The 15,011-nt window shown below is 37.2% G+C and overlaps 1 protein-coding gene across 2 annotated transcripts in view; it reads right to left on the bottom strand.

The window, feature by feature from the left end:
* Positions 1-395: 395 nt before the first annotated feature.
* ngly2 (N-glycanase 2) overlaps positions 396-15,011 on the bottom strand; it is a 66,810-nt gene continuing 52,194 nt past the window's right edge. Inside the window, exons 12-13 of one of the 2 annotated variants that reach the window (XR_015925600.1) lie at positions 5,269-5,728; positions 396-5,110 (exon numbers count right to left, since the gene is read on the bottom strand). Coding sequence is in view for 1 of the 2 variants with exons in the window: in XM_088600491.1 (XP_088456617.1) it covers positions 5,609-5,728 (120 nt within the window). In the remaining variant the exon portion in view is untranslated. Of the gene's footprint in view, positions 5,729-15,011 lie in introns of both variants that reach the window. The other variant, XM_088600491.1, reaches the window with a different exon arrangement.

Raw genomic sequence — 15,011 nt, 5'->3', positions numbered from 1 at the left:
CTTAATACTTAATAAGGAAAACATGCTATACAAAACTGTGCTTCATTTGGCAGAGTGGGGACGTTTAGGAATATATTGAAATGTTTGTTTTTCCATTATTTCCTGAAACACACATAACAGCTATTGTTTCTATTACAACATGGACAGAAACGAATTGCAAGGCTCAAGCTGCTCGGTACTGTATGGGATATAGAATTATGAGTAAGATCTGCATCAGTCACTCTACAGATACACAAAAAATGAATGTGACAGGATCGATATCCTTCTAGACATGAGAAGGTCATGTTATCTGAGCAGCGCTGACAATGAAAGGAAAAATCTGACACCACAGGGATTAACCATTGAGCAAAATGGTCATATCAGGACAACTTAAAAAGAAAACACTGATAAAAGGCTGTATTTAGAAACATTTTATTGTAGTTTTGCAGTAGGAAGGGTTTGAAAAATCAAAGTGTTAAGATGAAGTTGAAATCTTAATCTTGCTTTTTTAATTTAATTTTAAAATTATGGTGTATATATCAAATATAGCCCATGTATTGAATTTGTGGTAAAATAAGGGTATTATCCTGTACATACACTGAATCAAAAGCATGCTTACACCAATAATCTCAGCATTACCTGAAACACGTCTTCTGTATTCATGCCAGATAATTTTTCATGTTATAAAATGTTAAACATTTTTAAAAGAATATCAGGAATTCTGAGTACCAGTATGTGTATCATGAGCTACCCTATCTAAAACTAACTGTAAAAAGACACTAAACAGCACCAGTGAGTGTTAAGTGTTTTCCAACAAAAGGCTACTGTGTGTTATTTCTCATGTAGAGCAGGGTGTATAGTGTAATATTTTAGAATCTACACCAGCTATGGCAGCAAGACAGACTGCTTTCCTGTATTACACAAAGTAATTTGTTCTAATCTCTTAGAGCATATCTACAGTAGATAAAAATATCATTTTAATTCTTCATCAATCCATCCTTGGATGAAGGCTTCTCAAGCATATAGTCACAATTCCTTCCATTTATCTACATGATATGCACTGTATCATCCCAAAGGGTCTCAAGGTGTTTTATATATACAGTAGAAGAGATCAGGACTTACCTGGGTGATGCACAGCAACCATTCTGCTTTAGGTAGCCCAGATTTTGCATACCCACAGTGGAATTCAGCCAGGACACCAGGGGTCACACCCTACTCTTACAGTGCAGAGGGATCTTTTAGTAACCAAGTTATTACAATCTTGGTTTAACATCTCATCCAATGGATGACATCTTCTGTAACGTAGTGTCTCCAGTAAGATCAATGTCACCTACTGGTACACAGCATCAGCGATATGGCCAGATCAGGCTAAATAGTGTAAATACTGTTTTCATTTGCTCCATTGCACCACTATCTGCTTAGGCAGTCTTAATTTATCTCCAATTTTTATACTAATGGAGGTTTGGGAGGAACGTTAGATCCTAAACGAGCATACTTCCACTCAGCTACATATTTAAGTCTTCCTTGTGTATCTCTCTATCATCTCCCACCACCCTATCTACACTCTTGTAGCAGCTCCCTGGCTCATTCCTCACAGTAGAGGCAAGTCACAGTAAGTACTCTATAACATTATATATTCATCTCTATTGCAGTCATTAGGATTTAACCAAACTACTGATGTTCTTATCAGTTGCATTTCCAGTTCAGTATCTTCTTGGCTTTGTGGCAGGATCTTGTACTTGCCAGGTGCTCAGGACATTGTATTATAATCTCTTTGCTCTTACAATGCTAGTCTTCATCTTATGATCTATCCTCCATTTCATTTATTCATTTTCCATCTCTCCTTGATCTTTCGGTCAGTGGTAGTTTCTGGATTCTTTAAAATGTCTTAATTTCAGATGTACTCCAAGCAAGCAGGAATAGGCGGTTTCATAGAAAGAACTGTTTTATGTCCCAGACAAAAGTTTACAACTGAAAAATTGGTACAAATCTGATTACTACCTTGGCAAGAGTTTCAGAACTATGCAATTTCTGCAATTTAACACAAAGCTTATGTTTTGCAAGGTAGAGACTGATATGAGATTCTTCTGGAAATGCAATCTTTTTATTTTAATGCATGTCAAAAGTTTTTAAAATTAATTGTGAAAAAACTATTAAATGTCAAACGCCATGTCTGTTGATTAATGTCAGATTAGGGCTGAAATATGCTTTTGAAATGCTAATGAAACTCTGCTTCACTACATAGTCTAAATAAAATACACACTATAGCGTTCTGTGAAATAAAATTCCAAATCACACTGTCATAATGAACAGAGTAATTATGAGCAATACTTTCTTTGACTCTATAAATATTGTATCACCCAACAACCTGCAGCTGTATGAATTAATGAGGAATATTCAGAAAAACAGACTGTAAGCAACAATTCATCTTTAGGAACGAATGTAACCATCACAGTATGCTGCCTAGACCCTCTCTCAACTTTTGAGAGCTCTAGAATCACTCCAACAGGCTTAAAGCAGTGGGATTTACATCTTTTTCAAGTTCTTTTAACTGGTTATTTAATAGAGAATTAGTTACTCAATATGATGTAACTAGACACCAGCATTATCCTGAGCAGCAAAATAAACACATCACTCTATGCATGTATGGTTTATAGAAAATACAGCATATGTAGATTTTGTAGGCTTTTAAGTAATTGATCAATCATGATTGTCTATGATACGCTCAAGGGACTTTATTAGTAAGAGAGATGACAGGGCACAGGTGATGAGGTAACTCAACCTGCTGCATGCTGTACTGTATGTGTGGGTAGCAAAATATAACTTAGAAATATAAATTGAGAAAATGAACTTGAAGTTTCTGCGTATGATGTATGAAGTAGCGCTACATTAACTCCTATTACATTGAGTCAAATAATAACAAAAACAATTGTTTTGACAAAACGTTGCTCCTATATATACAGTAGTATTTTTCCTGTCATATAATAGAAATGTAAATTAAAGTAAGACTCAGTAGTGCAGCATTTAAGAACAACAATAACTCCCAAAGACATTATATTCAGAAAGGTTACAAATGAGAGGAGGCATTTCTCTAAGCCAGTTCCTGAAGGACACCAGGGTCTGTGACTCCATACATCGCTGGGTAGCTTGTTCCAGACTCTCACAAGGGCAAGTTCTGCTTGAGTCCTGTGTGTGAACCACTCTTCAGGGTTGACTGTGTCAGTGCATTTGAGGATTTTGACTGTTTTTACTGTTCTTGTGTCAGGCTCCCGTGTAATTTTCACTGCTCAAGACTAAAAAGGTTCAGTTCCTTCAACCTGCATTCCAGGCAGGTTGTTTTCTGTGTTTAAGAAATCTGGAAGTAGAAACTATATTTTGTTTGCTAGCCAACAAACAACAAAGCAAAACTACGCTTTGTTTGCTCTACAGAGTGGTTGTCTGAATTGCATGGCGTCATGAATTCACAGAATTCTCAAGGATAACATTAATTCTCAAACATGTATAAACTTGATCTGGATCCCTTGCATTTCAACAAAAAAGAAAACAGCAGCAATGGACTAATTAGGCATTAGATTGTATTTTAATTCAATTAAAAATGTGAACAGTAATAAACCCCCATTTATGTATTATGACACAATGAAAGTATACTAGCAAAGCAAAAGCCTCTGATGTACTGACCTCCCCTGTGATTTCTCAGCCATGCTGTAGACCTGTTTACCCCCTGTCCCAGTGTGTGTCATGAAATTCTTTTTAGCATTTTCAGACAAAGCATTTCTGGCTTTTTAAATTCTTCAGTGCTGCCAGTACCAAGAAAAACGACCAGAACTACCATATGGTCTGGAGCATTAGGCAGGGGCTATGCCACCCTCAGAACCAATACAAGAGCGTTTGTAATTGGTTTTACTAACTTTTGAGCTTTTTAGTCAGCAGAATGCCATACAAACACTATTCTAGAGAGCAGAAGAGCAACTAATCTAAAGAAATGCAATGTATTCTCTTAAAGTTGGATTGGCCACAATGCCTAGTGTCCTTAAACCAGTTATATAATAGATCAAATTTGGAATTTTACAGCAGTACATCTCCACAACGCCTCTCCTCCCTGCACCTGTGATCTGGTGAAATACCTAGAGTTACTGCTTGTGCAGACACTTCTTAAAACGCCTGTGGCTCTTCTAGTACTCTTGAACTGAAAAACTCTTACTCTTACTCCAGGGGACTTTTCAGAAACATTTCAGGTTATTCAACAAAATATCCCCGTGGTGCTTCTTCAAATGCAATTAAACTCTATGCACGGCAAACCCAAGCACAAGAAAAAGCAGCAGGTAATTTCTCAGGCCCGAGAAGAGGTGAACAAAACATTCAACAGTTTAATTTTTCTATAATGGCTTTAGCCACTTTCCGTCTCCTGATGATCAGGACAAGTCTGAACACTATTAAAGTCCTGTCTGCGTTCAAAACTTCCTTTTCTCAGACAGACCTTGATGAATGGTACACTCTAGCATTTCACTGAATTCAAAAAAGCCAAAATGTAGCAGCTGGAGAGGAACATTGTGGCCAGTTCTGCCAGCTGTTAGTCTCAAACCTTTTTAAATTACATCTAACGACCAACATGGGGAGTGTGTGATATTGAAGTGTTGTCATCAAGTTTCCAGTCACAGTCTATGTTCTAATATTAATGAAGTTTTCAAGTCTCTTTGGTGATGTGAAATTACTTTTTGGTAATTAACTTCCTTTAACAAATGAGGTCTTCCGTTAAGAAAAATCATTAACTCTTATTTGCCCTTTTATTATAACTGGCTAATGTGTCTCAAGATTGGTCTTTTCAAGACAGCATAGTGAAATATATGTACACATAACAATAGTGCTCTTTTTATGGATGGTTGAACCACTTGTTTAATTGTTACCTACCAGCAGGACCCCTAGCAAAGGAAGGAGAATGATTATTATAAATCCTTTTAACAAGCCACAAAAAGATAAGAGAGGGAATGGCCTAGTCATACTGTTATATATGAACACATAATCTATCATACTCTTTTAAGAACCACAAGGTATACAATACACTGATGGCTCCTGCCAATAATAGCAACAATATTGTTTTAAAACGATAAGAAGAGAGACGGGCAATCCAAAACTTTTACTGAGCTTTAGATATCATAAGGATGGATTCTTTCAAAACATAATACATTTATAGAATTTATCAAGGTCTGAATTGACTATGAAGAATGAAGGTTAAGCAAGGTTTTTTCTTGATCTACTTTTATACTTTTCTGCAACCTCAAAATCAAACACGTTTTTTTTTCTTTGTCCATCCATAGGGATCTTCTGCAACGCAGGTGGGAACTATATATGACAAAGCCAAACCAAATGGACGAACTGGACATGGGTATATCTATATCTGAAAAATATACTGTACAAACCTCAGAGAGCATTGGATTTAAAAGCTTATGGAGTACTGAAAAGAGAAACCCTAGCTATGTTTTGGAAACCAAAGAGGACTGAGATTCATCTATATCTATGGGGTTTTGAAAGTGGTACTTTTTGCATCTGTGCCCTCTGCTATCAATATACAAACTCGTGTTGAGGTGTGTGCACTCAATGGGACTATTTCTGTAACAATCTGTATAAGTGACTATTTATAGAACACCAGATAGGAGTACATTATAATATAACCAGGGTCTCTTGCAGGGTTGGGGTCTTTTCCATCAAACAGACCAAAATAAAGGATTGTGTTGGATCCATTCATATTCAGCTGTAAAACAAAACCAGAGAGAAAAAAAAATAATTATTAGAAACAGCTGAGATCACCTATGAGAGAATGAAACTCAAGCAGGGCTATTCAATCAATCAAAACACTGCTAATTGGTAAAACTATTTAGAATACGAAACACACGCTCGTTTGGCTTGTTTATTGTACCACATAGACCAGAAACACACTTAAAATCAATTAAACAAACCTCTTGGATATACTGTACACTAGATAGAACGCAGTGTTGCATCGGTCTGCAACAGAGGATACACTGCTAAAATGGAAAATTGAAGCAACTTAAAAGCAGTCAATCTACAATAAGTTTCATTCATTTCTATTTCAGTAGAGCACCAGAAGTCCCCGGGGTTATTAAGTTATCTTGAAAGCAGTCCTGAGACACTTTCACATTAACAAAAGAGGGAGCTGGAGGCCGAGGCAGACAACCACACAGCTGTCTTGATCAGTTAGCCTCTTCCTGTCACAGAGCTAGCGCACTACGACTGCACAATGCTGCTCGTCTTCCATCGTCATTGTGCTTGCCTTACTGAATGTTCCTGTAATTTTATTGTACTGGCATCTGATCAAATTTATCGTTTCCTTAGTACTTACACTTATTGTAAAAAAAAAACTCATTGTATTCATTGCGAGTTGCCCTAGATAAGGGCATGTGCTATGCAAATAATCACCATCACCACATCATCTCTTTTACTTCCTTGTAAACTGACAGCAGAGCAGGATGGTACTTACAGCTTGGTTCCAAATTAAAAGGAGTCTACATGATGGGCGATTTCCAATATGAAATAAGTAACAACCTATTTAAAACAAATAAGCCGGTGATTTATAGGTGACATTTTCATCTCGGATTTTGGATTGATAAATTATGTAATGCATTTCTCCGATTCTAATCAAGATCTCGTTCCCTCAAGATCTACCCAGAAGCTGTGAGATGCATGTACTTTACCCTTTGATTTTACAGTTTTTGCATGGTGCATTGTTATATTATCTGGTCTCACTCTTATTAATCATTGCTCTGCCTAGAATGGTATGTGAAGATGTGTTGAGTGGATGCTATCTATTATTGGTTTTCTGTTGTTTATTTGTATTGTATGAGCTCACCAAACCAGATCCCATTGTTATGTTATATTGTACTGAACTTAAATTAATTTGAAGGAATTAAAGGTTCACAAGAGAACAGAACCAAACAATGACATGCATACAAAAAACGGACTCTGAAACACTAAAAGAAAAAAAACCCAGAAAGGCTGAAAGAACAAGGGTTTGAACAAAATAAAAAGCATCTGTGCAATTTGTGAAATTCAGTTAGGAAGCCCTTTTTCTTCACTGGCACTGTGACGTATCAGGTAATATTTAATTAGCACCCTCAGCTAACCGAGTGCACTATAGCACTAGAGGTAAGAACAAGCAAACTGATCTGTTCACATGGTCTTCACAGTAATGAAACTGGCTCCACCTGGATCACATTCAAACACAGCCAGCGTTGTTCCTTGATTCTCCAAAGAATAGAAAAATCATTTCTTTCATTTGATTTGTGTCCTCTAGGCAATGTTAGAAAGCATAAAATACTACAGAGTCAGAACCAAAATGTGAAAAATAAAAGATGAAAAAATGCAACTGACTTTTCAGTTCCTTAAGTTGGATGTCACGTATCAAACCGAGTGAGGAGGCGGCACCAAGCAGCTACTGTGCTTTATAGTGCAATGGAATTCTCAAGCTAATGAAGAACAACTCCTTAAAAAATGATTTTTCATAATAGCGATAAATAAGGAAACTGAGGAGCATCAAAAATAAACCATGAACACTGAGTCCCCATTGGTCTTTGGCTGGTTTGCAGACTCAGAATAATCACTTCAATCCTACCTGCTCCTATCAAGAAAGCGGCTATGTTTGCAAACCTGTACTTGTTTATGCAGTCTTTCAGAAAAACAAACCATCCTGCTAAACTTTGAAATGTAACAAAACCCCAAACATTTATGATACATTCATTCCTGTGATCTCCAATAGATTGCTCTTTTGTATTTTTGCTGCAGTGTGATGTAATTGTTGCAGCTAATTGTATAGATTCCAAGAGGTAGTAACTTACAAATCTTGACATTTTACACAAAGAAACTCTTAAGCAGAAATTAAATTCTAGTATTCTCCTGTATTTTGGACATTATTGGATAACCTGAACGTTTTGTTTATATTTGTTCGGTTTCATTGCACTTCATATATCTACATAAAATTATGCAAATAATCTATTTAAGGTCATTTTGCTGCTGATAAGCAATGATAGACCATTGACTTTAAAGAGCATTGCAAGCATGCTTTCAGAAATTACTCACGCTGCCTCTTCATACTATGAAGAACCTCTGTAATCAAGTGCTCTTGATATTTAAAAGGATAATTTAATGCAAACACTCAAGTATAACCTATACCCTTCGACTAGAGTGTGCATGAACAGTGTGGGGAATCTGATCATTTTAATGTTTTGTACGTGATAACCTTCTACCACTGTTTTTTTTTAATATTCTTTAAAGCTGAAACAAAGCAATACAGAAAAACATCCTGAAACTGGCATAAACAACTGTCGTCTTGGAGAGCCACAGAAAACTGTCACAGGAGCTCCCAACATCTCAATTTTTTTTCTTAATGTATAAAACCACTTACAAAGAAAAGAAACAAAGCCACTTTTGCTCACAGATGAAGACTGACTTGAAAGCAACTGAATGCAGAGATTTGATTTCAGGCACCTACAGTAAGTTTACACAAAGTGTTCAAAAGCAAAGCTATCACAATCATACAATGGGACTGTATGACTGAAAAGCTATTCAGACAAACTCAGACATCAGGACAATTTCCATAAATAACTAGACCTTACATGGCTGTGACAATGCAATTATAGCATCACCAAGAGCACAATAAATACTATTCTTGTTCAACAGCTTCTGTAACACTACAGACCTGTTTAATGGAGGATGTTTTTGATGGATCACTAAACAATACAATAGACTAATTGTACACAAAAATTAACATTTGCTGTAGTTGACTAGGTAATCCGATTTAAGTGTCTGCTACAATTAGTGCCAAACCATACATTTAGTCCATATTGACAATTTTCTTGATTTTGTATTCAAAATCATATGGAAATGAAATGCCACTGTTTTATACAAATGTTTTGTACTTGGGCTTCACTGATATCACCACCTCCAATTTAACGATAAACAGTTGCAGATCATAATTTTTGGTTTTAGGTAAATTGTGAGGTTATGCATAAAAATGCCTTCAATATGTCATACATATTCAATTATGCTTTTGAACATTTAGAAACAATATATTTGCTTATGACCAGTGAACTTATTAAAAGGAAACTATGCAGCCGGGAATGGCCTCAAACTGAAACTGCAGCTGAGGTGCCCAATAATATAAAGACCCATGAACTGCAAAGACTAATCAACAGCTTGTCAAGAAGCAGCAGTCAAGCCGAGCTGGTGACAGAACTCCAGGTACACAGGACTCCTTACAAAACGATCAGCAAAGGTGTCCAAATAAACACTCAATATTATCGAAACTGCAGAGGACTGTGAAGTAATAATGATGAACACAGTTAAAATTGAAAGTTATTAGATAAAAGACTGGCAGTTCACTGGTTTCATTTTTCTGTATGAAATACGTTTTAAATATGTATTATTAATCTGTTTGCCAAAAAAGTAGATGTTTATGGTTTATTATTAAAGGCTTTAGTATGCAAACAATATCACCTATTAATAAAAACGCATTTAGTTTTATTGCACAAGTACTTCTTTAGTATATTCAGTGCACTGTATACATGCCAATATTCTTTTCAATCTCAATAGTGGTTTAATGCTCATACTGCAGATTGAACAGCAGGTCATGTTTAATACTGTAGTAATTCAGGTGGGTAGCTGCGTCAGCATGCGTAGGCTGCAAGGGAACAAGTAATAGGTTTATTCCATGCTGAAAAAAAAGAAGAAAGAAAACACAACGTTTCGGCCGTGGAGCCTTCTTCAGGTGTTGCTCACACCTGAAGAAGACTCCACGGCCGAAACTTGTTTTCTTTCTTCTTTTTTTCAGCATGGAATAAACCTATTACATGTTTAATACTGTACTGGTTGGGATTATTGCTTCTAGTATGAATAGCAGCCCCTTAAAAACAAAACACACACTGATAAAAAGGGTGCTGGTATACTACCCCATCCATATCAGCTCTCCACACTAACTCACAATCTGAATTAAACCGAAAATGCAGACAGCTATTAGTTACCATCATCACGGTCATTTCACATCTCATACTCTGCTTCCACAGTGACCCTGTGATGCCGAGACCCTGTCACTCTAAACCAGTGGTTCCCCAAACCTAGCACTTTCTCTTCCGGTTCTTTCTTTGCGAGATTCTTAATCACAGGCCTACTGATGACCAATTGCGGCCAACACAGCAGGTCTTCGCAGCGAAGGTTCAAGCCACTTCCACACAGCTGCCTGAGGGGGCCGCAGTTGTGCGCCCCTGACGTAACTAGCTTCTCATCTCCAGTCGGGGAAACGGCAGCTCCTGATGCAGGAGCACAGGCACTCCCGAAACTTTCCACGACACAGTACAAGGTTTTCCTCTTTTACCCACGTCTCGATTCTAATAATCCGTTGACTCTGCTGTCGATGATTCAATTTGACCCTGGCATTAAATTCTGAAGCACTGTAATTACATTTTACTCGATTTCCATCCAAATTCCTGATGCGAGCTTTTCACGGACAGCTCAGTGTTATTGCTTTGTTTTTGACTTCCTGTGAACAGATTCAGATTCTGCTGCTCCGCAGGAAAATGCAACAGCAGAACATATATGAATTATTTAAAGGCAATATTTTGTTTGTCATTATTATGAGAAATTCTCTCACTGACTGACTACCAATCTTGTTAGGCTACCATTTCAATCTTACATGTTTTTTCTTACTTACTCATAAATTGATTTGCAACCATAAAGTCTGAAAGCATCACAGAGGCCTAACTCAGCCCAGTTCATGGCTCTCCGGTCCCTCATTCCTTTCCTGAAGGATGTTAAAGCTACAGTATACTGAAACACAATTAATGAAATATCCTGCTGAAAGTGCGTCTGTACGGATGAAGAAATCAAGAGTTTTATTTTTAGGTGGTTTGATCCACATCATGTTGGGATTTGCCTCAGAATGCCGGAGAATACATATATAAAACGGACATTTAATCTTCTGCTTTCAAATCATAATGGTTTTAGAAGAGTTTACTCAGAAGAAAAATATTTAGGAACAAATATACTGTATAGTTATTTGGAGACCAAAGTAAATCCTATAATTGATTCCAATATGCTTTCAATAAAGACAAATATGATTCACCTTTATAATAAAACAACAGCTATTGCATGATAAATATTACACAGTGTGCATAAAATGAAAACTAGTACTGCAAAAACTTATTTAATTTTGTGTTCAAAGCTTCTGGGCACCCTCACATTAACATTTGAGCACCCACACTCTGCTACCTTTACAGCAGGCAAACCGGCAGCACTTGAGTCTATTTATTGAGTTCACCCTTGGCATGAGAGCTGGACAAGTGGCATAGCGGAGCTCCATACTATCTAGGGACTGGCGCTGTGTGGCTCGCAGCCCGCAGGTGACCGATCAGACCCTGGTAGAGGAAGAACGGATATGCACCCTTCACACTTGTAGGATTCAGATTCTGAAACCCGCTCCTAGTGTCATATTTTTGCACAACCATCAAGACACTAGCAGCAATAACAGCATTCAAGTCAATCTATGTGAATGCTGAAGTCTACAGAGTTAAATTCTGGGGACTTAACAGATAGAATAACTGCACTCCCTTGTTGCACAAACTCATTTGCAGATTGCGAAGGTTCATGATTCTGCTGGAATACAAATGCCTGCCTAATAAGCCTTCTTGCGCTGGGTAATTTATGAAAGAGGACAATATCTTAAGGTTTTTCAGAACTTATTGATTCTCCAGCAGAACAAAGGCTTCCAGTGCCTGGAGCAGAATGATCTCACAACGCGATGCATCGGCTTACATGTTTAACACCCAGCCTGAGAAACTCTTCTTTAAATTCTTCCTCTTTCCATCTCTGGATATTAAGCTTGTTTGATTATTGTCAAATTACTTGCTGGTGAATTTTGTAACCATATTTTCTCAATTCTTGCATCAAATCTTTTGCAGTAATTTAAGTTTTACTCTATTCTTTTTCCTTACTTGCAGATATCTTGCTTGGTCTTTTGTAAGAAAGAGGTTACAAATGAAACCTGGTTGGACAACGCCGTTCTGTCTATCTCGTAATAATACAGCATACTGTGCTTGACAGAAAAGAGTAATTTTGTTTTTTTTATCTCATTTGCTTAGGCATCTGAGTAATTTTGAGATTGCAGCTGTGCATTTTGGTTTTAACCATTTCTGTTGCTGTTTTGAATCCCAAATTTCCAGCACTATGATGACTATGCCTTTATAATACAGTAGTTCTGAAATGATGGTTTGCAGTTACAATAGCTGCCAACATGTAGGAATAAACAGGTTTAATAAAAAATGTTGATAGTTCAAATACTTCTGTCCAAGTTTAAATTTAATCTTAATGTCATTTAATGTGTGCTACACTGTTTTAATATACAAGTTAATTTTCACATTTATGTTTCAAGAGAATAATTAGAACCTACAATGTTTATTACATATTTTAGTTTCTAATAGTGTATTGTACTTATATATGTTAACACAAATGTAAATTGAACAGACAAAAGCCTGTTAACAGAAACTGTTCCATGGGGCCAGGAATTATCATCTGATTAAAGATTTTATGATTGTGACGAATCAACCTAAAAACACAATTTTTCATCTTCGCTTCGATATCTTTTCAAACAATGATGTTCTCCATTTCCTAGTTCAGTGTAAGTTTGTTATGCCAGGAAATAAGATGTCATAAGAAGCAGGAATTAAGGAAGCAGCTTATTTTTCTGCCCTTCGCACTCTGAAGCGAGCCCACACCCAAACCTCTTCAGTGAACATAACAAACTTATTCTCTGAACATCTAGCAAATCCCTTAGAAACCTAGGATGGGAAATACTTGTACATTTGCTGTAAAAATCTAACACGTCCCTTACTTTCTCACACCATAAGGAACAAATTGCAATTTCACCCCAGATCTACATTCTAAATAATAAAATGGGAATGTAGAGAAAAAAAATCACAGGTCCAATCAATTAAAGGTACTATATTGTGCTACCAAAGAGCAAAAATACTATAGCATGTCTTTTTCAATTCACTGGGTAATTTTTCTTGAATTAAAAATAGTTATTCGGACAAAAAAACACGTTACTGAATTTGTTACTGAAGAGTTTACCTGATCATTGAAAATGAATGCTGTTTCCTTGAGCAGCAAGATTAATCTTGAGCTCCCCTGGGAATATCCAGGCCTGGTTAATAAGCAAGGCAGGACTGGAGCTTTCAGCATGGAAACGTGCATCTCAGTCAGGGCTTCTGTCGGGTTCAAATAGAGTGCTCATGGGAAGGCCAGGCTCCTTCCCACGTTTCACTCCGCTAGAACTGAAACGCGTGCACTGAAGCACGAAGAGTGAACTCGATTCCAACTGTATGACCGCACCTTTCTTCCCGAACATCACAATTTCTGAAAAGACACACAAGCATTTCCATTGACAGCTACTGGTTTGACCTAGCCTTATGTTTCTCATGCAAACACAATTAAGGGAAGAAGTTCAAAAACAGTCCATTTCTTAGGAGTTCTCATGTCCCATACAATTCTAATAACGAATTTTGTGATTTTTAGGCACATATACTGGACAACCTCGGCTGGCACAGTGGAGCAGTGGTTAGTCCAAAGACACACTGGTAGGTTAACGTGCTTGTGGGGAAACTGGCCCTGGCGAGAGTGTGTGAGATCAGGGTGGACCCTGCCTTGCTTCTGTTCTTTGCTGTGATAGGCTCCAGCTGCCCCAACAATCCTAGGTGGGAAGAAGCTGTTAGAAAATGGCCGGATGGATAAACAAAATTTGACAAACTATGAAAACCCTTAAAAAATATTTGAGCAAGAAGGGAAAGGACATCATGGGAGGTGGATTATTCACATAAACGAATGAATTACCAACTCATTCCCGCCACTTTCTGGAGGCTACAACTGCCACATTGCCTCCCTTTTCACACCATGGGAGAGAACAAGAAAAATCTGCAGAAATCATGGTTTAAAGAGCAGAACGTTTCACACGGTGCCTGAAAAGGGATGCAAATTCTGTGAATGCCATGAACACAAGAACGGAAATTTAAATACAAGATGGGAATCTTACAATTAACAGCATGCAAAGAAAGAACATGTCTGGGAAGTAACCGCATATCTTGGTTTGCAAACAAATATTTGTTTGGAAAAAATAATGCCCTTCTCTCACTCATCACATCTCAATCTGAAAATGCATGTTTTGGATAATTGTATTTGCAGCTGTACTGTCCTTTATCTAATGCAATAGTTATAGTCTCCTTTGAAGCAAGTGAGAGAAATTTCTAAAAAGTTCCTAATGGCCCTTTAGGGGTTACATCCCACAAAGAGTAAGGCTATAATGATCCATGCAAAATGGCTTTGCTATATGTGGATCACAGACCAAAAAAGGAAATACAAAAGTTAGTGCTTAAGGCCCTATATAAGACAGGTACATTTCATCATGATAAATGAATAAGCTTATGAACACAACAGGCCTTGATTGTGCTTGGCATACTGATAGCAGGCATTTAGTCATTGTCACAGACTAGTTGCTTATTCTGAATTGCTCATTTAATACTTGTTTCTACTTCTGTGTTTTGCTGCCAAGGTGTACCCTGCACAAATTTCAGTACTTTACCGCTTACGTATAGTAAATCTCCAAGGAATATTCTAACTCCCCTTCAAAGCAAACAACATGCTGTCTTTTCCCTTTTTTTTTTTTTTTTTTTTTTTTAAGTGCAGCACCTATGTAGAAATTGTAACAAAGCTCGCCTTAACCTTGTCAGAGGGGATCAGAGGCAAAAGACAGAGTGCTGGAAGCTGGAAGAGACTGCTGTGTTATACTGCATTTCACATTATTCTCCACATAAGATGCAGCTGATGCTTATGAGATTTAAGTGCCCATGATTAGACAAAATGCAGTGCCATGCTCACAATAAACTCTGCAGAAAAGCACAGGAAATACAGAGTTAGAGATTATTTAGGACTGGGCAAATAGCAAACACAATCAATACAGACAAGTGGAAAGTCATAAATGC

Source organism: Lepisosteus platostomus, chromosome 12 (genome assembly GCF_059453375.1).
Source record: "Lepisosteus platostomus isolate fLepPlt1 chromosome 12, fLepPlt1.hap1, whole genome shotgun sequence".
Taxonomy (NCBI): domain Eukaryota; kingdom Metazoa; phylum Chordata; class Actinopteri; order Semionotiformes; family Lepisosteidae; genus Lepisosteus; species Lepisosteus platostomus.
This window is presented reverse-complemented; position numbering and strand designations above follow the sequence as displayed.